The sequence below is a fragment of the Cinclus cinclus genome, chromosome 18, assembly GCF_963662255.1.
Source record: "Cinclus cinclus chromosome 18, bCinCin1.1, whole genome shotgun sequence".
In the NCBI taxonomy this organism is placed as follows: Eukaryota; Metazoa; Chordata; class Aves; order Passeriformes; family Cinclidae; genus Cinclus; species Cinclus cinclus.
The window spans coordinates 3597831-3623370 of NC_085063.1; the positions used below are offsets into that span (position 1 = coordinate 3597831).

General features: G+C 49.6%; 1 protein-coding gene across 1 annotated transcript in view; it reads right to left on the minus strand.

Moving 5' to 3' along the window:
* The window catches only part of TOX2 (TOX high mobility group box family member 2), a 153892-nt gene extending 131686 nt beyond the window's left edge, over positions 1 to 22206 (minus strand). Inside the window, exon 1 of the mRNA XM_062505180.1 lies at positions 22105 to 22206. Within this exon, the coding sequence (XP_062361164.1) occupies positions 22105 to 22206 (102 nt within the window). The remainder of the gene's footprint in view (positions 1 to 22104) is intronic.
* Between the last annotated feature and the right edge of the window lie 3334 nt (positions 22207 to 25540).

Here is a 25540-nt window from a genome sequence, read left to right on the forward strand (position 1 = left end):
GAGAGCTCAGAGCCCCTGCCAGGGCCTAAAGGGGCTCCAGGAGAGCTGGAGAGGGACTGGGGACAAGGGATGGAGGGACAGGACACAGGGAATGGCTTCCACTGCCAGAGGGCAGGGATGGGTGGGATATTGGGAAAGGATTCCTCTCTGTGAGGGGGGGCAGGCCCTGGCACAGGGTGCCCAGAGCAGCTGTGGCTGCCCCTGGATCCCTGGCAGTGCCCAAGGCCAGGGTGGCCAGGCAGGGTCCCTGCCCATGGCAGGTGTGGAACGAGGTGAGCCCTAAGCCAAACCTTCCTGTGACTCTGTAATTCCATCTGATCAGGCTGCACTTGGATTATGAAAGCATCTTGTGTGCTCTTTGCCAGGAGCATGGCATAGTCCAGCTGCTGCCACTCCTCTGGTTACTCTATTTTAAAAAGCAAGAGAGAAGGAGGGGAAAACAAAAAGAGAAAAAAACAGTCTCATCTGATCCTTATCCCTGCCGGAACAGGAGCATCTTCAAAACCACTGGCTGAACAAGTTGCACTAAATAATTAGGACACATGGGGGGACTAAAAGTAAAGAAAGACTAAAGCATAGATTTGCTGCAACGTTTCCACTTCACTGGAGTCAGAAACAAGACACAAGGTACCTATTCTGGAAAACCAGATGCGGCTGTGACTGAACAATACAGTGTGGACAGGAGGCAAGGAGGGAAAGAAAACCCACAGAAGTCATTGTGACTTATGGGGGAATCTGAAGGTCAGCCATGAAAAGAGCAAAGCCACGGGTGGAGCTGCCTTGCAGGAGTGCTGGGGATGCTGTGGGGTATGAGGGCTCAGCCTGAGCTGTGGGGAAGGTAAGGAAACAGGCTTAGGGCAGAAAAAGCATCCAGTTAGGAAACCCCATCAGACTGCAGCCCACTGTCCCTAGAGGGGATGTGAGAGGGAGAAACCAGGGACTGAGACCAAGAGCCAGAGCATCCTTTGGGAGCGGCCCAGGGCAGGCTGACAGAGCCGGGGGGGCTGTGCCATCCCCTCCATCCCTCTGACACTGGATGCACTCCTCAGAATCACCCCGGGACAGCGCAGCCCCGACAACAAAAGCCACAAGCACGAGGTCCCTGAGACCAGAAGAGGTGACACGTGTGACACATGTGGCACGGCCAGCCCCCAGCAAAGGGCACAGACCCTGCTGCAAGGCAGCTGCCTGTCCCCACCCTTCCTAGAAAGCCTTCAGAGGTGACAAACCCAAGTACACTCATCACAGTCAGGTTTCACTGAGACCAAAACAGCATTAATTCCAAAATGGAGCTATAAAAATATTGATAGGAAACAGAAGAATGAGGCAACAGGACTGGACAGGGCAACAGCCACCTGACCCAGCAGAGCTGCTCCCAGCTCCTGCTCTCCTACAGAAACACACACAGCTCCCTGCCCCATATAAAATATTTGTGCATCCTACATAATTTAGAATCCTATTAAATAACTTGACTCTCCTATTTTTTATAGCAGCAAATTCCATAAATTTTGCATGGAATAAAAATTTAGCAATCATAGCAGTTGCTAATTTCTGTGCTGTGCTCAGAGCAGCCTTTCACTTCCCCATAATGATTTTTAAACATTATCCTGCTGTTTCCTTTTTTCTATGCCTGGCATTGAAGAGCTCTGCGAACTATTTGAATTGCACTGCTCTGAAAAAAAAAAAAATCCTGTAGGGGAGGAAAAATTAAATTCAATCATCACTCTACCCTCTGTGAACTGTGAAAGTCTTGGGAACATGAAAAGGTGCTTTCGAAAGGATGTTAAGCATTCAAAAGATTAGACAGCAATGTGCAATTAAATGTGTTCCACAACCCTTTGTCAGAGTATCCAAAACCCTACTTCTGCATGAACTTCAAATCCTCCCACTGGGAGCTTGTTCAAGTGGTTTACTTTAAACCTGTACTTTAGATATTCCATACCTTTCACTTTTATAATTCTTCAGCATATGCTAACACTGGCAGAGTTAATAGTAACTGACTAATTTTAAACCCTGTGATTACTGGAGCTGATTTATATAGTAGCTTCACTTCACAATACTGCGAATCAGGCACGCAGTAATTGCCAAGTTCAATTTTAGCTCTGTCACACTGAAGCATTAGTTTTTATGCCTCAGCTGTTGCCTCCTCCATGCTATAGAGGTAAGTTGATAATGCAGTTGGTTTTGCTGTTAAATATCATAATATTATGATACCCCATGTCAGATTCTTGCAAGCTTTGTGAGCTATGCATCATCTATTAACTAAATAGTTTTATGAAGGGAATGGTTTGAAAAGGTTTCTATTCTAATTTAACTCAGAACACTGAATACTGGAAAGGGGGGGAGAAATGCAATGATTTAATTCACCACCAAAAGTGACTTGGTGGAGAGAAGCACTCATCATCATCATCATCATCATCATCATCATCAAAGAGCTGTGACAGGAAATGTGAAGAGATTAAACTAAAGCCAGTGAACACAAACCTTCCAGCTGAGGGTCCTTACCCTGACCTCAGGCCACAACCTCCTGGCTCGTGTAGGAGCAGTGCCAGGAGCTGTTTCCCTCCTCAAAACCAGGAGCTTTAGGGCTGCAGGTTCATGTCCAACAGCAAGTGGCATCTTGACCAAAGAATGGACATCCCAGGGAAACCTTCCTTCCCATCCTGTGGATGCTGCTGGCAGGGCTCATGGAGCCTGGTGGGACAGGCAAAGAGGAAAAGCCAGAGATGGGGACAGCAGAGGAACTTTGCTAAGAAGAGATGGGGCTCCACAGCTCAGGGATGAGCTGCACTTGCAAGAGGAATGAGACTGTGCTGCTGCTGCCTCTCAGCTGAACCAACACAAATAGCTGGGCATTACCAGTAATCTCTTAATAGCACTTAAATCCACCCAGCTCTTGGGCTTCATGATAGATTTTCTTTTCTTGTTTGTTGGGTTTGGGGTTTTTTATCATTATTAAAGTCTGCTCATATCAAATTTACAAATGTGGGTTAGCTGGAACTGCTTTCCTTCCCATTCACACATTCCTTGGTGCTCAGGATCAGTGAAGATGGGAAGATGAGCTGAAGCCCCAAAGTACCAGAGAAGGCTTTAAGGACAAGACCCAGGCCTGGGGATGGATCTGGCACCTCCTCTGTGCCAGGGGCACAGGACTGGGGTCTCTGCTCTGGCCCATGGTTGATCTTTGCCATCCTTTGTATGGAAAGAGCACAGTGCAACAGAAACATCTCTTTGCACAGCCAGATGCTTGCTCCTGTTGGGTAATGACACTGATCTTAACCCTTTCCTCCCCTCCATGGCTCCCCCATCCTCAGGCAGAGGCAGAGACACCAATCTAAGCCAACACCCAGGTTCTGGCCCCTGTTGGGGGCTCCAGGGACCCTCCCCTGGTGTCACTCAGCAGTCACTTGGCCACTGGCTGGTCTTTCAGCACCACCCTTCACTCACAAACCACAGTGTTATGGGCACAGGATAGCTGTTGCAATCCTTGATATTCACTAACAACATGGATCTTAGTCCAGCTCTGAAGTTCATTGCTTAGGAACTCAGTAAAACCCACGGGGACAGTGGTGACCAGCCCAGTGGCCACCTCCCCCATTAACCCTCTCACCACTGGAGCAAGGCAGGAGCCTGAAAATGGGTAAGTTCTTCTTTTACTATTTTTCTCCACAGTTTTCCAAAAGGAAAATATCCGGACAACGTGCTAAACAGGGAGCATCCTGGCAGCCTGGAGAGCTGGAGTCCCATTCCATCATGGCTCAGAGCAGTGTCCAGGGCTCCCACAGCACAGGCAGCATCCTGATCCCTGCAACCCTTCGTGTGGGAAGGTGGGACACCTCACACACAGAGAAAGAGGAAGGAAAAATGTGGGAATTTTTCCAAGTGTGCGGTCACTGGGAGGAAGGAATAAGTTTGATGAATTTTTCAGCTTTGATGATTTTGGTAAAACCAAAACCACATGCCTCAGGAACCCACTCCACAAATTAATTGGCCACAGTGCCTAGGGATTCAGAAGTGGAATTGATTCTTTGATGTCTGAGGTCACATTTTCAGAACCCACCAGTCCCATCTGTTTCAGAGCCTCTCCTAAGGTCAGTGCTGCTGACAGCAGCAGCCTGGTGAAAACACTGGTGCCTGCATCAGCCCTTGTGTAACACAGCTGGAGGATGCTGATGGCATTGATGTTCTCAGAGGTTTTCTGCAGCTAAAGCTGGGCTTAAACCACACTTTCTCACCTGCATCACCCCTGTACTTTCTTACGATTATCTAATGATTGCCCAGAGTGCAAACGCCCCATCAAAGCAGAAGGAGAGGCCACAGCCCAGCTGCAATCTCACCAAGCCCATGGCCTGCAAGGACATGGATTTCCCTGGAAGCAGGACAGGGAGGACCAGTCTGGTGTCAGACACCTCTCCCAGCACACAGGGCAGGGGTCTGGGGTCCCACGTGTCAGGCACACTGGGAATACAGAACTCACAGCACTGAGGTTCTTCTAAAAAATAACCCTGGAAAGAAACTCCCTGGTAGCAGTATGATTTCTCTCTCCCTTACACACCCACATATCCACACTCTCTGTCCACCTTAGCAATATTTTTTAGGAACCATCCTTTCCTAAGTGCCCAGTAGGACGTTTTTCAGCCGTGGCCTCAAAACTCTGCTGGGTCACACGTCATTGCAGTAGTACACAACACACCAGGTCCTAAGTTTAAACAGAGCTTTGTACCCTCAGGAGCCACAAAGGAAGCCAGCAGAGCTCATGTGTATCCTCTGCTCACGCAGAGCTGGGAGACTCCACAGCCACCACCACACATCTGCCTGCAAAGCAGTCAGGGAGGTTTGCATCCTCTGGGCACATCCTTGCCAGAAAAAAGTGGTTTGGGTTGGAAGGGATCTTCAAGCCTATTAGTGGCACCACATAATTAGTGGCTACCTTCTTTTTTCTTCTGCCTTCTGATGTCTTCTGCCTTCTTCTGCCTTCAGAGTCCTTCTGACTCAGAGTCAGGATTGAATGCACGAGATGGATTTTTGTATACAGACTCAGTTGTTTATTAATTCTTGTCTATGGTACAGAGAGTGCTGCAGCACCTCTGGCTAACAAGCTAAAAGCAAGAAAATGGAGCTGGATCTTGTTCGTTACAGGGTCTTTCAAGGCCCAACTATCCAATTCAAAGCTAACACCTGGATTATTTATACTTTTGACCAATGACCAAACACCTGTGATCCACACTGCGGGATCTTCTATCCAACCAAAAACTACTACCTGAAATTAAGAAGAAGAAGGAACAAGAAGGAAGAAGAGCCAACTCCCAAGAACCTCCATCTTGTCCCATACCTACTATTACATTATAAAACCCCAAATTCCAAACCCTTCACCACGTGAAAGCACACACTTCTATTCTAACTACACACCTGTGATTTTAATTTCATCACTCAAATTTGGAAGCCTTCTCCAAGACCTCAAGTCAAAAGCAGTGTTCTCCAGGGGTCGGTGTCAGAAAGCACAGAAAGCTCAAAACTCCCAGACTTCAGGGTTCCAACAAAAGCCCATCCAGTTTCATTCCTCTACCTGCAGGGACCTTCCACTATCCCAGGTTACTCCAAGCCCCAACCTGGCCTTGAACGTGTCCAGGGATGGGGCAGCCACAGCTTCTCTGGGCAACCTGTGCCAGTGTTTTATCACTGTCATCATCAAAAGCAAAAACAAAAAAACCCCAAACCCACAAAAACAAAACAACAGCAAAAAAAAAAACAACAAACCAAACCAAACCAAACCAAAAACCCAAGAATGCCTTCCTTATATCCAGTTTAAATTAACCCTATTTTAGTTTAAAACCATCACCCCTTTTCCTGTAGCAACAGGCCCTGCCTAAAAAGTTTGTGCCCGTCTTTATTTGCCCCCTTTAGGAACTGAATATGGAAGAGCTGGAGCTTACACAGCATTTTATCACCCAAATTCATGGTTTCACACCAGCTGTGAGATCTGTCTTGCTTTGGAACAGAAAAGGGGCATTGCCACAACCAACACTGGGACAGTGCATCCTGAGGGAAGCTGTGGGACAGAGCTCCAGAGTCCAGAGCTGTCCCAGCAGCACATCCCACTCAGCCTTGCACAGAAAACACCTCCTGCTCACAGTGGGGAACTAATTCCTCCAGCAGGAATATCAGAGTCATCTCCACCCAATTTTACAATTTGTAGATTACAAACTAAATGCAACATTAGGCTTAAAATAAAAGCATTGGCACCTTTGCACAGAGAGATCCTGGCTTCTTTTTCTAACGCATTTAGCTGCTTTTTACAAAAACGTCCTCATTATTTTATGTGAAAGGAAAAGAGGCAAGCAGGTGGTCCAGACTTCGTGTGTCACGGGTCCCCTACCATACTGTTATGTGACTAAACTGAACATTTAGGTCTGAACAACAGCTTGCAGTGGGCATGGGGACAGCAGAGCCCCAGATGCTGTTCTAATTCCTGCTGTGTCATACAGAATCACCCCAGAATGGTTTGGGCTGGAAGGAATTCAAAACTCATCCCATTCCACCCCCTGCCAATGGGCAGGGGCACCTTCCACCGTCCTGGGTTGTTCCAAGCCCCGTCCAGCCTGGCCTTGCACACTTCCAGGGGTGGGGGCAGACACATCACTGGATGGAAAACCACTGCTTTCCAGCTGTTTTCCAGCCTACTGCTGGAAAACCAAGCTGTGCTGAGTTTGCAGCAGCCTCAGCTCCCACCCCGTGTGTGCATCTGCAGCTCTGGGAGCTCTCTGGACACGGGTACACAAGAGCCTCTGGTGCTCGTGCAAGGCACCTCACACAGCCCAGAGCTGCTCGTGCAATTCCTGACACACCCAGCACCACCAGGGAGCATGTCCCTACTGCTTCCCGTTTTCCCATCACAGTTAAGAAAAAAGAAAAACAAGAAATCCCCCCCAAACTGCAAGTGTCTGTTGGTGTTCAGATAAGAAAATAGAAGGTATTTCACCAAAGTCTGTTTTCTCATGTGCTGACATATGGAGAAGCTTCATTTAAAGCACTGAAAAACCTTCTTGCCCCCACCTCCTTACACTGCCCAGTGCCCCCCAGTTTCAGATGTAAATGTGAAACCAGTTCGTTGGGGTGAGATGCTTCATCACTGAGGTGAGTGAAGGAAGGAGGGAAGATGAGGAGCATGAAGAATTACATCAAGAACTGGCCCCCAGAGACCTGTGTGATGCACATCCCCACATCACACTGGCAGCTCCCAGCATCCAGCCCCATTGGGGTTTATTTGCTTCAGAGCAGGAATTCATTTTGCACTCAACTAATGTAAGCCCAAAGTGCTTTCAAACAATGCTCCTCTAATAGAGACATTACAAAAGCCATTATTTTCTTGTTTAAAGTCAAACTAAACAAATACAAAGGTAACTCTCTTTTAAACAGACTATCATAATCACAAACAATGGATACAAAATATTCTTTTCCAATATACAAGGAATTTAACTTTCATTTTTGCTCTTCTTGAAGGAATCAAGAATTCCAGCTTGGCAAACACCAGCTTGTGAAGCAACACGATAAAGAAACTGGAAAATGCTTCTCTCCAAATCCTCTTCCTTAATGAGAGTTAAGAAAGGTCTGTTTAATAATACATTCAATTTCAAGATCTCTTTCCCCCTACTTTCAAGAAAAGCATACATTCCAATGACACACTGAAAAAAAAAAATCTTTCTTTCTAAATTATTTCTAAATTGTTCCCAGTTATGTTCTTGAAAGTATTCCCAGTTGTCTGTGACATTATCAGACTTCCCACCCACCCCACCAGCATCCTTAAGGATTGGGAGGGGGCTGTGTTTGCTGCATAAATCCAAAGCAGCTCAGAGGAAGTAGATTTGCTCCACAGGGAACAAGCCTGATCTGTGCCACAACTCCGCTTCTTCAGACCATCTCTGACTTCAGCCCTGTTTTACAGAGCCTGCAGTTCCAAGCACACTCAGCATCAGCCACCTGACACCTTCACCTGTATCCAGGTGATTTCTAAATGTCAGTTTTGCTAAGCAGCACAGAGATACCTGCAAAGCTGCTATCCCAAAGTTACCACTCCTTCCATGCAGGGAAAGTCGGAGCTGAGGTGGGCACAGAGGATGAAATGCTGAGGTGACCAAGCCACGGCCTCTGGAAGGAGCAGCCTCAGGACAGCAGGTGGGAGCTCTTCACCAAAACCACCCAAGTGGCTTTGCACAGAGCTTTTCCCCCTCTCTGCCTTGCCACAGATGTCACAGGCAGTGCAGAGCTCTGGCAGCAAAGCCCTGCCCTGCCTTACAAAGCTCTTCCAGGCTGGAGGCTCCACCACTGCACTCCTGCCCTCCCAGCAGATCTTCCTTGACCACGAGCAAAACAGAGCAGTGAAGATTATTCCTCCCACCACCAGGACAGTCCCTCAGTGCTGATGCTGAGCCTTGTTCCAAATGTGTCCTTGGAACTGGAATCCTCTCCTGCAGCCTCAGCACTGGTGCTCAGCCCAAATGGCAACACTGCAGGTTTCAGTGCTCCTCTGAGACCAATGCTCTGCATCTGGGACACCTTGCAGGAACACCCTCTGGAGCCCCACCATGCCTGTTCCCATGCTGTAGGATGCACGGAGGACCAGAAGGTCCAATAGCTGCTGGAAGGTGCCAGAACATCCTCTTTACCTCCAGTCCCACTGCAGTGCCACCACAGAACCCAAACAGTGCCAGAACACCGAGACAGCTTTGGCTGGATGCAGCCCCTGAGCCCCAGTCCACAGCTGCGTCCATTCCATGTCACCCTGAGTTTGAGAAAGGGCAATTTTTTGGTGAGAACTCAAGTGCCCCATGGAAACAGCGTCCTCCACATGCAGATGTTGTTGCAGAACATCTCACAACATCTCTCAGCTGTGCTGCACTACAGCAGAAGCATCATGCCAGACTCCCCCAGCCAAGGAACCGGCCTGGGCATCCTCTAATTCTGTGGCAGTGAGGATTAACTGGACACTGCAATAGTTGTAGATGCACAGCCATTTTAAGCCTTCATCAGCCTTACAAAGGCTAATTCATTATCCTTTCTGCTCCAAAAACAAGCTCTGCCTTCATTTACACCTTCACTGGCTCAAAGTAGGTTTCAGAGGTAAAACCTGGACAAATTTTATCAATGAGTTCAAATCTTGAGCTAAATCAGAAGGAGGAATGGATTTACCCTAATCCTCTTCAAACATTCATCAACATCACCTGCCAGCTCAGCAGGATTTAATCTCTTTTTAATCTCTCAACAGCAGTGGAGTGGTTGGGGAGAGGTTGGGAACACAGCAATGGTGGATCTCTCTCTCTCTTTTATTTTCTTCCTCTTTTGAGAGAATCCTGGCTGCCAAATTACATGAAGCAGCACTTGGAAATTCATTAGGATTTTGCTAATATCACTTTCCAGGTAAATAACTGGTTTGGATGGAACACTACCTGGCTGAGGAGAAGAGGCGTAAGCCTGGATGAAACATGGTACCTCCAATGAAGATGCTCCAGGAACTCCAACTCCATCAGCAAGCACAGGGACTGCTCGGGCAGGCTGTGCCCTGGACTGAGGGCAGGGATGGGGTGGAGATGCACCAAGTGGTAGCAGAACCCTCCCACAGCATCCACCAACACCGCCACAAACCCGTGTGCCAGAAACGCAGCTCCGCTCCTCCGCAGGTACCGCCCTGCAAACAGCTCCAACCCCAGCCCCGAGCGTCTCCCGGGGACCCTTCCTGCCTCCCACTAAAGCTGCCAGTGGCAGTGGCCGTGCTGGCTCAGATGGCCGGGGTTGTCGTGGCCAGTGCCAGGCAGCCCTCGGCTCAGCAGCCCAGGGACCCCTGGCACAGCACGAGGCTGATGGCAGCGGAGCCGGCGCGGGGGCGAATCCCATCCAGCGCCTTCGGGAGCCCACGGATCGCAGCGTTAGCGTGAGATTCGAGGTTTACATAACACCACCGAGCGCTTTTGGCAGAAACAATTGGTATTAGCAAGGAAAGGGAAGCATCAGGAACAGCCGGCAGAGCAAAGAGACACCTCTCGCAGCAGCCCCCGGGCTAGGAAGGGAATAAATAACAAATGCAACAGAAGCAACACTCGGGTGGCAGAGAGGGAGAGGGGAAGCCTCCGCAGAGGGAAACCAAGCCTGAATCGTGGCTGAGGCAAGTAGGGAATTAAACTTGGCCTCCTCCCCACACCCGTTGGACGCAGCTTTGTGCTTCACCAAGGCGCTCCTGCCACACTCGGTCATGACCAGGGGAAAGCTGAGCCTCACGGGGCTCCAGGGCTGTGAGGGATGAGCAGTTCTCACTGACTGTGGGGCTCAGAGAAGCCCAGGCAGTGTCCCAAGGCATGGAGCTCACTGGCCAGCCAGCCCTGCAGAGCCTGGCTCCATCACTGCACCTCGCTCCGAAACCTTGAGTCACGCAAGCTTCTTCCTTTTTAACTCGGCTCGGCCTAATGTTGCTGGGTTTCACTCTGGGAGGTTATGTTCATCACAGAATATTCCAAGTTGGAAGTGACCCATTAATGATCATCAAAGTCCAGCTCCTGGTCGTCATGGGACAGCCCCAAGAATCCCAAATCAAATCCAGAAAAAGCCCCAAAGAACTTGGCTGGATCACCCCACTGGCCTTGTAAGTGGCTCTACAATGGCCAAAGAGATGAGGCCCCGAATTCTAGGTGGCCCAGCTTGCCTCTGTCCTGCTGTATATCCCACACTGCCACCAGACAATGAGAGAATGCTAAGGTAGGAAAACACCTCCAAGATCATTGAGTCCAACCATCAACTCAGCACTGCCAAGACCATCATTAAACTACGTCCCCAAGCACCACATCTCCACATTTTTGGAAGCACATGCCCAGATCCAGAGAGCAGGAGAGCAACCACCAGCCCTATCTCACAGCTTCTGAGGACATCTGGTCCCTCGGCACCATGGCCTGGTGTCCCAGGGATGGGAAGAGCCCCAGCAGCTCTCCAGGAGCCTGTGGGTCCTGCAGCCTTCCTGCTGTATCTGTGCTAAGAAAGGAAGCAGCCTGTTCTCAAGACCTTTTTGTGCCAAGCACAGCATCCCTTCCAAGCTGGCAGCGTCCCCATGCTCATGGCACGATGACAGTGACACAAGCTCAAGCCCCAGATCCAGCACCAGGCTCTTCCTGCCTCTGAGCTATCCAAGATTTCCAGCTCTGGTGAAAAATGAGAAACCCCAGATGAGCTTCAGAACACCCTAAGACAATTCCTCAAAACAAGAGGATATTAAAATCCACATTTCCCAGAGAGTTCAAGCAGTGCTTCCCTGAAAATGGGAAATATCTGTGGCTTCATGTGCAGCTCCTGGAGGGCAGCTCTGGATAGCAGGACTTAAAATCAAACTTAATCAGGAAAGTTTCCATAATAAATCTGGGTTTGCCTCCAATACAAGGATCATGGTTTAGAATCCAGTTTGGGTTGGGAGGGATCTTAAAGATCATCTCCCTGCCATGCACAACATAGGAAGGTGAAGGAGTGGGAAAAGAGGATGCTAATTTTGTGCAGGGCTGCCCTTGATTCCAGCTCTTCACTTATTTCCTCTCAGACTTGCACATTGTAACTTTTCCATGCAAAAAATGAAGTTTGAAAAAATATAATAAATAAATAATATTAATGCATGCAGGGAAAGGATGCCAGAGCCAGCTCGGGAGCCTGCAATCCAGATCCCTGCTCCCAGGACATACTCTAAATCTCAGTCAATACCACATGTTTTCCAAGGAATGAGGCATTTCACATTTTATTAATTCTAACTAAAGCCCTTTTTATTGCAAACGGTCTATTTAGCATTTGATTGCAGCCACCACCACTGCGACTCTCACTGTATTAGAGCAGAAAGTCTATTGATATTTTTCTTTTCTGCCATCTCAATCCCAGAAGGTGCTAGTGAAATTAGTTCAAATACACTTCCAGAGGTCCCTTCCAGCCTGAGCTACTTTATAATTTTTAACATGTATTTGTTTCTTTGGTGCTTTCACATAAATTTGGTGCCCCACTTCCACAGGTGATTGAAGCTCCACGTTGTTTTTCCCACCAGGATTTGGCCTCTCCTAAAAAGAAGGCCAAATATGCCAAACAACTCACTTAAAGGCCTGCAAGTTTATGAAGCTAAAAAGACCGTTTCAATATTTTTCTCCTTTTCAAAGCCCAACTCTTAAATGGAAAACCCACTTTTATAGAGTGTTCAAAAAACCACCATTCTGGTCTGATTTAAATCAAATGGTTAAATACTCCACATGTTTGGCACGGCCAGAACTATCTGCTTTGCAAACAGATGGCCACCCACTATTAATTTGCCACCGTGACACAGAAATGCAGGTTGTCAATTAATTAAAAAACAAATGCCAGCAGTCTTCAGTTCACACTATGACCTGCAGCCTTTTCTCTTTATCTTAAGTGAAGGGAAAAAATACATATATAAAGCTACCACCTACCAATGCAAACTCTTGGCACGTAATAAATGCTGGTCTCAGCTTGAAAAGATTTATCAAGTTTAAACCACTGTGTCGCCAACATCCGTCTGGGGTAGAGGAGCCCAGACCATAATTCCAGTGTCAGTCCCTAAATATCCGTGGATTGAAGGCTGACCTCACTGTCTGGCTGCAGGGCTGGACCCACGGTGCTCACTGGAAGTTTTTTCTTCAAGGCCTGTTTGATCTTCAATCAACAATGCTTATCAGTGCTCAAGTCTGCCAGCCATTCCCAAAAGTTTGATATTTTTAACAGCACATTCTTTTTCTCCTTTGAACGCTATTTAGAGACAAGATAATGCAGCGGAGGAAAAGCTGCCTCCCTGGGTTGAGCATGAACAAACAGAGCAGGATCCTATGGGGGGGATATTTTCCATTGCTATAAGCCCCAGATTCTGCTCTTTATGTCCCACCCCCCCCCCCAATACTTCTGCTTTTTTTTTCTTCACACGATATTCTAATGCTTTTTTGGGACATTGCATAAGCTGAAAAGAACCAAGATAATTCAGCTAGAATTCACTAAGGTTTTCATGCATTTCGTTTCCAGGCTGTCACAGTTTCTCTTCTTTTACTTGAGGAACCCAGGGTACACTGCCCCTCTTCTGACAGTAGGGACAACGGATCTGATTCTCTAAAAATACATCATTCTTCCACTGCAGGCACAATGTTCTGAGATGACTGTTCAAAACCCCTCTGTTCAAAGAAGCACCCAAGAAAACTAAAAAACAGGAAATGGATCTGTTATTTATTGACAAAAAGGAAATAAAAATGTTAGGGTTTAGTAACTGTGATACAACAAAATCACAGAATGGTTTGGGCTGGATATCATTCCACCCCTGCCATGGCAGGGACACCTCTCACTGTCCCAGGCTTCTCCAAGCCCCAATGTCCAACCTGGCCTTGGGCACTGCCAGGGATCCAGGGGCAGCCACAGCTGCTCTGGGCACCCTGCCAGGGCCTGCCCACCCTCCCAGGGAACAATTCCTTCCCAATATCCCATCCATCCTTACCCTCTGGCAGTGGAAGCCATTCCCTGTGTTCTGTCTCTCCATCCCTTGTCCCCAGTCCCTCTCCAGCTCTCCTGGAGCCCCTGGCAGGGGCTCTGAGCTCTCCCTGTATCCTTCTCTTCTCCAGCTGAGCACCCCCAGCTCTCCCAGCCTGGCTCAGAGCAGAGGGGCTCCAGCCCTTGGAGCATCTCCATGGCCTCCTCTGGACTTGCTCCAGCAGTTCCATGTTCTTCTTACATTGGGGGCCTTCAGCAGCCCACACTGTGCCCTCCCACAGCACCACAGGGGACCCTGGGAGCATCTTCCCCACAGCATAAAGGAGAGGTGATGGTGGGATAGCATCAAACAGCTCCTCCTTGACCAAGGGTTCAGCTCTCAGGGGAGAAAGGAGCCTGCACTGCTGGGACACGACTGAGCTCCACCAGCTCCCCACATGGACCAGCACCACATGAGAGCAAGCTCTCTGTAACAATCTCCTCCCCTTCCCAGCATCATCCTTCACACTAAATCTGTTACATTTGAGTGTTTTTTTAGCAAAGGCTTTACAACTCCTAAAGAGCCTACACAGCCCTACCACCTTCCCAGGGAGAGGGAGATGTTTAGGAACAAATGGCTTGGTGAACCTGGCAGGAAAGGTGAAACTTCCTTCATAGGTGTAAATGTGGAGATCCACATCTTTGGAAGGAAGAAGCCTTTCAGATGTCTCAGGCTCTGCTTGCGCTTCTCCATGGACCTGGATGTCCTCCAGCAGATAAGCAGTGGCGAGGGTGGCTCAAATTATTCCTAAAATAATTTTTCCCCCCACATGTCTGGGGGACCCTGAACTGAGCTGCTTCTGGAAAGGGACACCTAGGCCAGTTCCTGGAGAGGATAAAAGGCAGAATCGTGACACAGCTCTTATCTCCCAACCTTGGCCACTGGCAAGAACAGAGATGGAGGAAGATGATTGTTTTTTCTAACGTGGAGAGGAAAAGCACCTCTGCACACACAGACAGCCAGGAAGAAAGGGGATGGAGCCTCCCTGATGAGCCCAGGTGGGAATGGAAACTCCGACTCATCAGTAGGTTTTGTGGGAAGAGAAACCTGCTGTGATCCAGCTAATCCGATAAAATAGTGCTCCTTGCCACTGGGGGCTGCAACAGGATCCATGGGGTCGTGGGGACAATACAACCTGGGTGACAGTGAGGATGATGGCATGTCACCAGAGGGGAGGGCGGCATGTGCCAGGGCTCGTCCTCCACCCTCCCTGAGCATCAGTGCCAGGGCTGTCCCAGACCTTCTCCTCCAGGCTGAGGGTCTCTGCTGCCTGGAAGATGATGCTCCTTGGGAATGGGGAGAAGAGGCTCAGGGCAGAGCTGCAGCAAGTTCTGCCACCCACCCCACAGGTCCTTATACTGTCACCCTCCTTTCCTAGCACCTAAGTCATGAGCTCCTCAGAAACCCAGAGAAAAAAGTCAGCATGAGAGCAAGGGGCCAAGTCCTCAAAACAACAGAAAAAAACCTAAACCTTCTACATTTTAAACACAGGCAAAATTCAGCCTGCTGTGCCCAGGTCCAGCCCAGAGTTAGAAGCCAAGAAGCTGCCAGAAGGCTGGGCTGATTTCTGCACATCAGGCTCCTCTGAAACCACGTGCAGAGACCAACACAAACCAGTGCTCCAACAATCTCTCCATAAGAACAATTCCTGGCTCAGGCACCCATTTAACACTTCCCTCCCAGCTCCCTTGGCCACGGAGCTGAGCTGCAACCTCTCAGCCGTCAGCAAGAGATTTAATTATATCTGCAGAGGTCAAGCAATCCATGCAAAAGATGGGGGCGGTGGAGAGAGGTTCTGTGGCACAAGGCAAAGATTCTGCCTGCAGCACCACGGCAGCCAGGGCCATTTTTCAGGGAAGAAATGGCATCCGTCAGAACAAAACCTCCAGAGGGAAACAATAGGAAAAGAGGAGGGGGGGGGTGAGGCAGACAATTAAGATATTTTGATCTGGTCATATAGCTGCAAAATCAGGTGATTTAATGCTGTTTTCTATCTTTTTTTTTTCTTCTATTTTTAAAAGTGTGGTATGATCAGTGCTTGTTCCAGTAAGTTTTGTTGGGAGATTTCTTTCTGCTGAAGCCGAGCTGTGTATCCCCAAATATACACTATAATTATATATATAATATATAATGCATAATATAATTTATATCCTATATTAGATAATAGATAATTGATGTACACTCTAGAATATATTACAATCCATCTATAATTTATGTGTAAAATTATAGAATATACATTATGCATTATTTAATTATATTAAAACGAGTGTAAAATCACAAAGGTGGAACATTAGAGCTCAAACCTCCAATTAGGAATTAATAGTTTGAAAGCTCTAATCACACTAACACTTCAGCCTGACTTGAGGAATACAGAATAAGATCTCAAGAGGAGGCAGAGGTGCTGCTACACGGCAGTTCAGACAGAAGCCTCACACTCACCGGATGGAAAATTGTCAGGAAAAACACATTACCAACACAATAACTTATTTTTAATGTGGAGCTGTTAGGAAAACACAATTATATGCTTCATTTATACTGCAAGATATAATCCAACTTATGGTAAAAGCGTTTAGAGCTCATTTATATATAGAAAAAAAAACAACAAAAAAAAAACAAACAGAGCAAACAGAGGAGTACAAAGGTAATAGGGGAAAATTGCACCTTGAGGGGAAAACACTCCCCCCTCCCAGTGGGGCCGGTCTGTGGTGGTGGAGCATCCTCACCTCCTGCTCCTTGTATCCAGCAGGAAGGAGATGCAAAGTGAAGGCAGCATGAAAAGAGAGATTTTTCTGCAAATGCTGCAGGAAGATCACAATGGTAACAACGACCCCCAGGAAAGGAGCTGGCAGTGCCCGTCCTCACAAGGATGAAAAACTGGGAGAGCTCTGCAGGGTTCCAGGTGCTCTCCCACTGCCCTGGCACGAGGACCAGCCATGCACCCTCCAAGTTATTGCATGCTCTGGTCTGTACAAGAAAATACAGTTTATTAACAGAATGTTTTCTCTGTTATGGATGCACAAACTGATCCTGGTGCCTGCTGCAGGCTCAGAGGTCCAAGGCAGAGCTGTTCATGGATTTACCCTGCAGTTGTAGTGGTGTAACATCCACAGGCTTTGCATCATCGATTCAGGGGACAATCATTGATTTGAAGAATCATAAATAAATCAGAGAAAATTGTACAGTTTTGATCCTGAATTTTTTGTCTCTTGATGTCTCCTCTGCCACAAGGACTTCCATGAATCAGGCCCTTGACAAGGTTATTCAGAAGCAGCCCAAACAAACATGTTGTTACACACAAGTCAGACCAGTCTTCAAAACACCTCCCATTGTTCCCAAAACAACCAGATTAAAGCCTCCTCTCCTGCATGCAAAGAGAACAACATTTTCTATGGCTGGATGGACATTCATTATTTATCTCCCAATTCCTGACTTAAAGCCCAAGGCAAAAAAAATGGAGTTTCAAGAACTTTCTGCTGTGCAACCCATCAGAGACCACTCTGGAGAATGCAGGTTTGTCCCACTGAGTAACTCAACCATGTTTCAGAGGAAGCCCTTGCCCATATTCAGGGCCTAAAAGAAAAAAAAAAAATTAAAAATCTATATTTGCAAATCAACAGGAGCTGCCTGCCAAATGAGAATGGAATGGGCCCCAAATTAAAAATCTGCTGGACTTTGTTCTCCATCCAAAATCCTCCATCTCCAAAGAAAGATTTATGCTACTTCAAAACAGAATTGGCTTCGGAACTAGGAAGGGAAAGAATGCATTTTATCTTCCAGAATGGCAAAGCAGTACTGGAACAAGGAAAAAGGGATCATGTTTATCATTGCAATGTAGAATTTATTGTAAAAGTCAAAACAGAACAGCTCACAGAAACGCATTTGCTACATTGACTCGGGCTCGTACCAGCTCAGATCCCATTTCTGAAGGGTTCTTAAAAGATTTCAGATTAAAACCCAGCACATAACTAGTAGATTTTAATGGTGTATTGGCAAAATAGTTTTTGTCAATTTATCAGCTAAAAGGCAAGAGAGAGGGTGTGTTTGGAGAGGCAAAGCCGCAGAATCCTACAAGGAAAATTCAGGAAAAGGTTTGATGGTGCTGATGAATCCTACAGAAATCCTACAGGGTAAATAACAGGGCCCCCAGCACGGGGGTTCCCAAGGACCACAGGCACTCCCAGGATCTCACAGCAGTGTGGATTTGGTATTCCCAGGCATCATCCTCCTCCTCCTCCATCCCCATCAATTCCACTGGCTGGAAATTGGGAGTCGTGCTAACCCAGTGTAACCATTGTAACACCAGAAACAAACAGGAAGAATTTATATCTAAATTTATTTCTGCAGGAAGAATAGAGATGATAATTCACTCCCCAGAGATGCCCCTGAGGAGCAGGATCACTCCTGCATGACAGCATCCCTGCACACCCTGTGTGAAAGAGCACAGGGTATCATGCTCTGGCATGATTCCTGTCACAGACCTCCCTTGCCAAGGCAACTTTGCTTGGGCTGAGAAGGAAAAACTCCCTCCTGAGCCTCGTGGACCCCCCCCCCCCACACACACAATTTAGGATCTAGAAAAACCCTTCCATGCTGGTGTATCAGCCAGCACACCAGAGCCTGTCACTAAAATTGTGCTAAGAGCAGAACGAGCCTCGGTGTTACTAAAATGCACATTTTTTACCGTGATTTATTTATTTATTATGAAATAGAGCTGCAGAATCTCCCTAGAGCTCCAGTAGGAAAAATCCCCACATTTTCTCAAAGTAATTGGAGGGGTGGGAAAATGCCCCACCAGGGAGCAACATCCCCTTAGGAAGAAGAGGAACATGCTGCTCTCACCCAAAACACCGGCAGCACACACGAGCAGCTCAAATCCCTGTGAAAGCTTTCCTGACAAGCAAGCAGGAAGGGGTCTGCAACAGATACCCAGGAAAATGACCAGAGGGGACACACAAAGGGGTTTAGACCCCTTTAATTTAATTTTAAATTTAATTTAATTTAAATTTAACTTAATTTAATTTAAATTAAATTTAAACAAGGAATCCAAACCAGAGGTAGGTGTTTTGTTTAGTGGCACTCAGGTGACTGATGACAGGGATGGTGTCCCAGTTTGGATGAGAGCTTCCTCATGCTTTCAGCTGAGCTTTCCCAGTCCCTTGTGGCCTCTGCAGACACCAGAGGTGTTCCTGCAATCCCAGTGATGGAGCAGGTCCTGGATCCAGCCCACAGGATGGAGGGGCCAGCACTCCAGAGTGGGAAACGCTCGTTGCAGTTTGTCCTCTCAGGTGCCTCCTTATGATGCCCACACCTTGGGCTGAGAACTCTGCAGCCCTAAAAATCCCACCAAGGAGCATCAGGCTGTGAGCAGCAGCTCCCTGGGCACCAGGAAGTTTCGGGCTGGCTCCTCTGCCAGCTTCCATGGCAGGCTGCTCCATGCAGGATCACCAGTGACAGGGACTGGCTTACACAGGGAGCCCTTTTCCCCACCCTCGATGCCACCAATACTCCTGACCTGTCAGAACTCCTCACCAAATACAGCCAGCAGCAGGGAGGGCTCCTTCTCACCCTGCCCGATGGGGCAGGAGGGCTCTTGTTGTCCACTTGTGGGGGTCCAGCCCCTCACCACCTTAGCCATCCCTCCCAGTGGTGAGCCCTTCCAGGGAAAACAGGGATGCTGTGGAAACAGTTAAAGAAAGGGTGCAAATTCCCCCCTTCTGGGGAGGCCTGGGCTGAACACACTCCCAATTCATTATCCCTCTAAACATCCCTTGTCCTTTCAGAAATGGAAATGCTGATGTGCAATAGGCCCCTGCATAGCTGCAAAGAGGAATTGTGGCTGACTGCAGCGTGCAGGCGAGACCCAAGACCTCCTGGTAACAATATCATGTCCAGTAAGTGCACAAAACAATTCCATTAACATTTCAGGCTGCTCTGGGCTACGGCAGCTCATGGCGATGGCAAAGCTCTGCCGTGCTCCCAGCGAGTTATTTATGCACAGTGACACTGCACAGCCCAGCTTTGCTGCCTCCCCACTAAAGAAATAAATAAATAAATGAAGGGGAAAATACCAGAACAAAACAAGCCTTTTAAATCAAAGGGCTTTAGAGCATCTCCACAAAGTCAGTGAAGCAGACTTTAAAAAAAAAGCCTGTAAGTGCTCCATGTCCAGGTCCTTCCCAGAGCAGGATTTTATCTGGGATATCTGCACACCATAGCAGGAGAATTCTGATTTTTGCAGTCCACCCTACCCTCCTCTGTAGCTTTTTTAAGTGGAAATGCTTTGAGGCAGACGCTGTCTCAGCTCAGCCCTGGGGCTGAGCCACCAGCACGGGACAGGAGCAGTGGGGTTGGGATTGGTGTGAGGTTCTGGAGTTTCCCAGAGTATCCACGTGGCTCCAGGAAGCAGGAGAGCTCTTGTCCCACGGCAGGCACAAGAGGACAGCACGCTGCTGGTGATCCTCTTGTGGGTGGCTGGATCCCACCCCGCTCCTGCCGGAGTTATCCAAAAGAAAAGCAGCAGGAGACGCCTTCTCCCGGGCCACGGTTTGATGCTGAAGTTACACCTGCAGTCTGTCAGGGAAAGAGTCAGCCCATTCCATCCCTGGCTTCACCCCGGCGGCCTCACGGCACAGACAAACGTGCACGGCTGTGCATAAGCAAATGTCATTCGATAACTCAGAAAAGAAGGGGAGGGAAAAAAGAAGCGCCCTGAATATCAGCAAAGGGTAAGCCGCTTCCTTTCTTCTGCCGCCGCCTTAAAATCCTCGGTAGCAGTGACAAGAGCAGCATCTGGTGGCAGCGGTCAGTACCCGGGGTGCTCCCCTCCGCTGGCCGGTCCACCCCGGCCAGCACCAGCGCCCATCGCACCCGCTCGCCCGCCGGGGCTGAGCTCTCTGCACCCCCACAAGAGGCGATTTCCCGCAGCCTCCCGGCAGCGGCAGCGAGGACCCGCGGATCAATTGCGACCGCCTAATCCGGGACTAATCTCAGGGATTCAGGCCACGGATGAGCTGACGACGAGGGGCCCCGCGCCCCAAGGCTCGGGCGGGCGCTGCCGGGGGGACACGGTCCAGCAGCCCCGAGCCTGGGACGCTGCGAGCACGGCCACAAGCCCCAGCTCCCGCAAAAAAACGCTGCGAGGCAAAGTCAATCGTGTTGGCATCCTACAACTTCTTGGTAAAAGCGAGTTCCGAAAGCCAGCGGGATTTGGGGGCAGCCGCAGTTGCCAGTAGCTCACGCTCATATGATCCCAGATTTCTGCTTTCACACACTACGGGCTGATGTTTCAGCAGGACACATGTCCTGCTCCCAGGTGATCCGGCTCTCCTTAGTATTTTAAGAGCATATTTAGTGTTTTAAGAGCAACGGCAATCATAATAAAACACTTCGAAGCCAGCAGTAGGCAGATACCGACGAAAACAATGGAAGTTGTTTCCTTTCAGTATAATCCAGCATCTCAAAATAAACGAGAACTATTACGTTTGCTACAACTCAGTAAAATGAGATAAATAACCCAATGACAGAGAAACAGTTAAATACATCTCTTGAGACATAAAGATTAATTTGCCGCGTCTGGGAAGCCACACACATTTCCCTCTGCTTGTGTTTTAAGAGTTCGATCCCAAAGTATCACAACAGTGAGATGAGCCGAGAGCATCCTGAGCTGCTGTACCGGCGCAGGAGAGCATTTTCTCATTTTATTAACTTCTTTTCAACGCAATTACCCGAATTTGGCCCGGAAAGCAGGAAGGATTACATCTGGGATGATCCCCCTCCCTCCAAAGGGATCTGGATCCCACGGCTTTGTAGCTGAAACATCAGCGCTGTTTACCCACAGCGAGCAAGGCGATACTCGCAGAGAACTCCTTATCCCTGAAGTAGCATCTGTCCCCTCCGCTTCGCCTTCTCTAGGATGAGGGAAATTTCCTACAGCACCTCCGCGCTCTCAAATGTCCCCTGCGCATCCCGCTCCCGTTACAAGTGCAGGGTCCTTCGCCTCGCAGCCGCAGCGAGTGGGGAAGATGTGGGTGAGGGAGGTGTCCCCGCCGCGCCGGGGCTCTGGGGACACACGGACACCCCAGCCCGGGGCTGGCTGCCCCCTCCGCGGGAGCGCAGCGCCGGGGAGCTCAGGCAGGCGGGGACGGGGCCGAGGGACGGGGCCGGACCCCGCTCGGGAGGAGCCGCGACCCGGCCCGGCGGCTCCGCAGCTCGTGGAGAAGGTGCAAAACAACGACACGGCGAAGAACAACAGGAAAAAAAGTACACGACAACAACCGCAGCAACAACCTCTCCTCACCCCGCGCATCGCCCCGGGCCGAGCGCTCCCGGAGCGGAGGAGGTTAAGGTAACCCGGCACGGACACACGGACACACGGACACACGGACACCGCGCTCCGCTCCGCTCCCGGCCGGGCTCTCCCCGGGCACCCGACGGCTCCCCCCGCCCCGCTTCCAGACCACTTTCAAAATTCCCTCCCGCAGCCGCCGGCACTTTTCCTTCCCCGCACCCGAAGCCGCGGAGCAGCGGCGGGACGCGCCGAGCCGGGGACCCCCGTAACAAGCCCCCGGTACCTTGTTGCAGTGATAATAATCCAGCGGGCCGAGGCAAGTGGGGTCCGCGCCGGGCAGCGAGCCCACGGCGGGGGGGGCGGAGGGGTAGAACCGAACGTCCATGCCGGGGCTGCGGGCGGCGGCAGGCGGGGGCTCCAGCGGGCATGGACCCGGCTGCGGCGGCGGCGGTGCCTCTGGCGCGGGGAGAGGGCGGGGAGAGGGCGGGCGGGGGGGCGGGCGGCGGCCCCCGGCCCGCCCCGCTCCGCACCGCCCCGCGCCGGGGCCGCTATTGTTCGCGGCGGGGCCGGGCGGCTCCTCCCGCCCCGGGGGCTCGGGCAGGGCCGGGCAGCGCCGCTGGAGCTTCCACCGAGGAGGTCGGCGGTCCCCAGAGCCGGCCGCCCCGCCGAGGGGATGGCCGCAGCAGCCGCCCGCTGGGGGACCCTGGAGCGTGTTCCGTGCCCGGGGTGCCCGCTCCCGGCACGGGACGGTGCCCGGCGGCTTCGTTTCCCTCCGCGCCTAGTGCCCACCAGCTGATGAAGGATGCTTTCCAGCGCGCTGGAAAAGTAGGACCCCAGCAGGACCCCTCGGTTTAGAAGCCCTAACTGCGCCCTGTTTCTGGAAGGCCTGAGCCTCCCCACGCGCTCTCCCAGCCTGGAGAGAACAGGCAGGCTCAGCCCCTGCACCTGGCGCTGCCTTCCTGCTCCCCAAGGCACGGAGACCCCCGTTCTCCCCCCGGCCTCGGCTTTCCACACATCCCAGTCTTGGTAATTCCCGCTGCTGGAAGGCAGCTCTATCCATGATCACCGTCCCGGCCATCCCCCTCCGACTCCCGCGGGCCGGGACTTGCAGGGCACAGCAGCATGGAAAACCCAGAGGTGTCGGTGGGGAGGGAGGGAGGATGCGGGATGTTCGGAGGTGAACAGCCTGGGAGTGCAGGGTTCCCCTTCCCTACTCCGCTGCCGCAGGCTCCAGGTTCTCCCACTCCCTTCCAGCGGCTCCCAACAGATCCCTCTGGAAAGAATAATATATACAGAGTGGTTTTGCAGTATGTTATCCCATCCCCAGATAGAGGGAAACGCTTGAAAGTTGCAACAACCGGCCCATATGCTGGCAAAGAGCTGGGACAGAGCTGGTAGAGTCAGTTTGCTGGCACATCTCCAAGAGAAATTTCCTTTTTTTTTTTTTTTTTTTTTCTTCTTAGAAAAACCCTCCTGACTGACTCCAAAGGCTTATTTCCACCATGCACCCTTCAGGACCCTCTGGAGCTGGAAAACTGAGCTAAAGAAATGCTGAGTTCTTCCTCCAGCATCTTTCATTGCTGGAGTGGGGCCAATTCCTGCCAAATTCAGGGAGGGGAGAGGCAGGCTGGGGTTTCGAGGGAATGCCAGCTCCGGGAATCAAGTGATTATGTAAAAGTCGTAGCTCTCATTTAAATTAAAAACAAGCTTTCAGCCCTCTTGGTAGTGGAAAAAATTGATTTTAGGATAAAAATTGACTTGAGCACAAAAACTACTTCACATTTATTCTTATTTTTCAAACTGTGTGATTTTTCTGGAGAACCAGCATCGATCCTTGTGCATTTAGCAGCGAAGCAGGTTGGCTTCAGGAATCCTCCACCAGGGAAGCTGCTCCGAGCGCTCCCAGTCAAAGGCATAATAGAGATGTCTAATATTTTGCATTAAAACTTTGAATATCTGAGCTCCACTGGTCTGTGCCCTTCCTGATTTACACAGCCCATGAAAGAATTGGTTTTCCTGTCTCCCCGTTTCAGCAAATGCTGAAATGACATGTCACATTATTAGAGCTTCATTATTTTTGTAAAACCTTCCCAAGCAGAGTGACTGGTATATTATGAAGTATAAATAATTAAAACTAAACGAGAGATGTCAAAATAATGGAACGAAGTATATTTTATGATGCATTATTCTGGCTTGTTTATCCACAAAATTCAGTAATTAGTAAGCAGCCTCTGAGTCATTAGCAAGGTTTGACTGTATTATTATCTTTATTAATTATCATAATTATTATATTTCTTATATTGTGGAATCATTGCTAGTGGCTTTGCAGTTAAGGCAGAATTGACTTTCCCACTAAAAACAGAATTTAATTCTGTTGTTTCCTACAAAAATGAACACATTTCCTCACCAAACATGCAGCAGATACAACCTGATTTATTTGCAGTGCCCGAGCCACCCCATCACTCCCTTTCAGACCCTCTCAAAGTTCATTTTTTTCCCCCAATGAAGCCCTGTTTTCTTAGATTTACACCACTCAGTCCTGTCAAACTTTGCATGTTCATCTGCTTCTGTTAGGCCTCAAGCAGAGACTGATCTGAGACGCCCAGCATCACAAAGTGTTATTGCTATTAATAGCCAGAATGCTTCTATATACACATAACCGTATTTATTTATTTATATACATATATATGCCAAGGGAAGCTGGCAGAAGGAACGCTCCTCATCAGAGCTATGATCTCACAGCTCACCTCGTGTCTCCAATGTTTCTTCTCCTCAGACTGTCAGAAGACAACCTGCTGGAGCTGAGTCTCACCCCTGGGCAGGGCTGGGGAGCCACGGGTGCCTCCAGCCTCCATCCGTGGTTCTCTGCCCATGCATCAGCAGCTCCTGCCCCTGCCCAGCCTCACCATGCATGGAGGGAGCCTCCAACTTGTGCCTGCAGCCGAGTCCTCCTCCAGCCTGTTTTTCTCCGTGTTTTGATGTGTTTTGTCCCTCTGGCACTTTGCTGTTGAGCAAATGTGGGTCAGCCAGGGGATGCAGATTTGGGTGAGCTCCTGCTCTCCTCCAGCACTTCTCCACACGGGATCAGCACTGCACCATGGAGGCGGTCTCAGGGCTGGAGCACATCTGCACTGGAGCCAGGCTGGGCAAGCTGGAGATGTCCAGCCTGGAGAAGTGAAGGCTCCAGGGAGACTTCAGAGCTCCTTCCAGGACTGAAGGGAGCCCGAAAGAAAGACTGGGGACAGATTTGTTATCAGGGCTTGCTGTGATACCACAAGCAGTCAAGACTTTGGGTTTTGTCCAGGTGTGGTCTGGGATGGCTGAAGGGAACCAGCAACGCCACTGGAGCTGCAGGATCCCCAACAGGGCTGAGCCAAGCACCAAACATACTGCCTGACACCGGGACCTTTTCCTTTCTTGTCCCAGCTGAGTCCCCCAAAACCCCAGAACGTTTGCAGTTTCTTTGGCCGGGCAGCTGAAAGAGGAGCTCCCAACATGACAACTCACATTTCATGCCTAACGTTAGCCCTGGAACAGAAACAGCAGAGTGTGATTATCTCAGCAATCCCAGTTAAGCCATACGGACTCCTCACAAAGAAGGGAAAACTCTACAGTGAGTATTTCTAAATATTAGGCTAAACCTGAACAATCATCATTTCAAAGGCACCTTTCAGAAGCAGGAAAAATCCTCCGAATCTATCATTTCATTATTTGTTTCA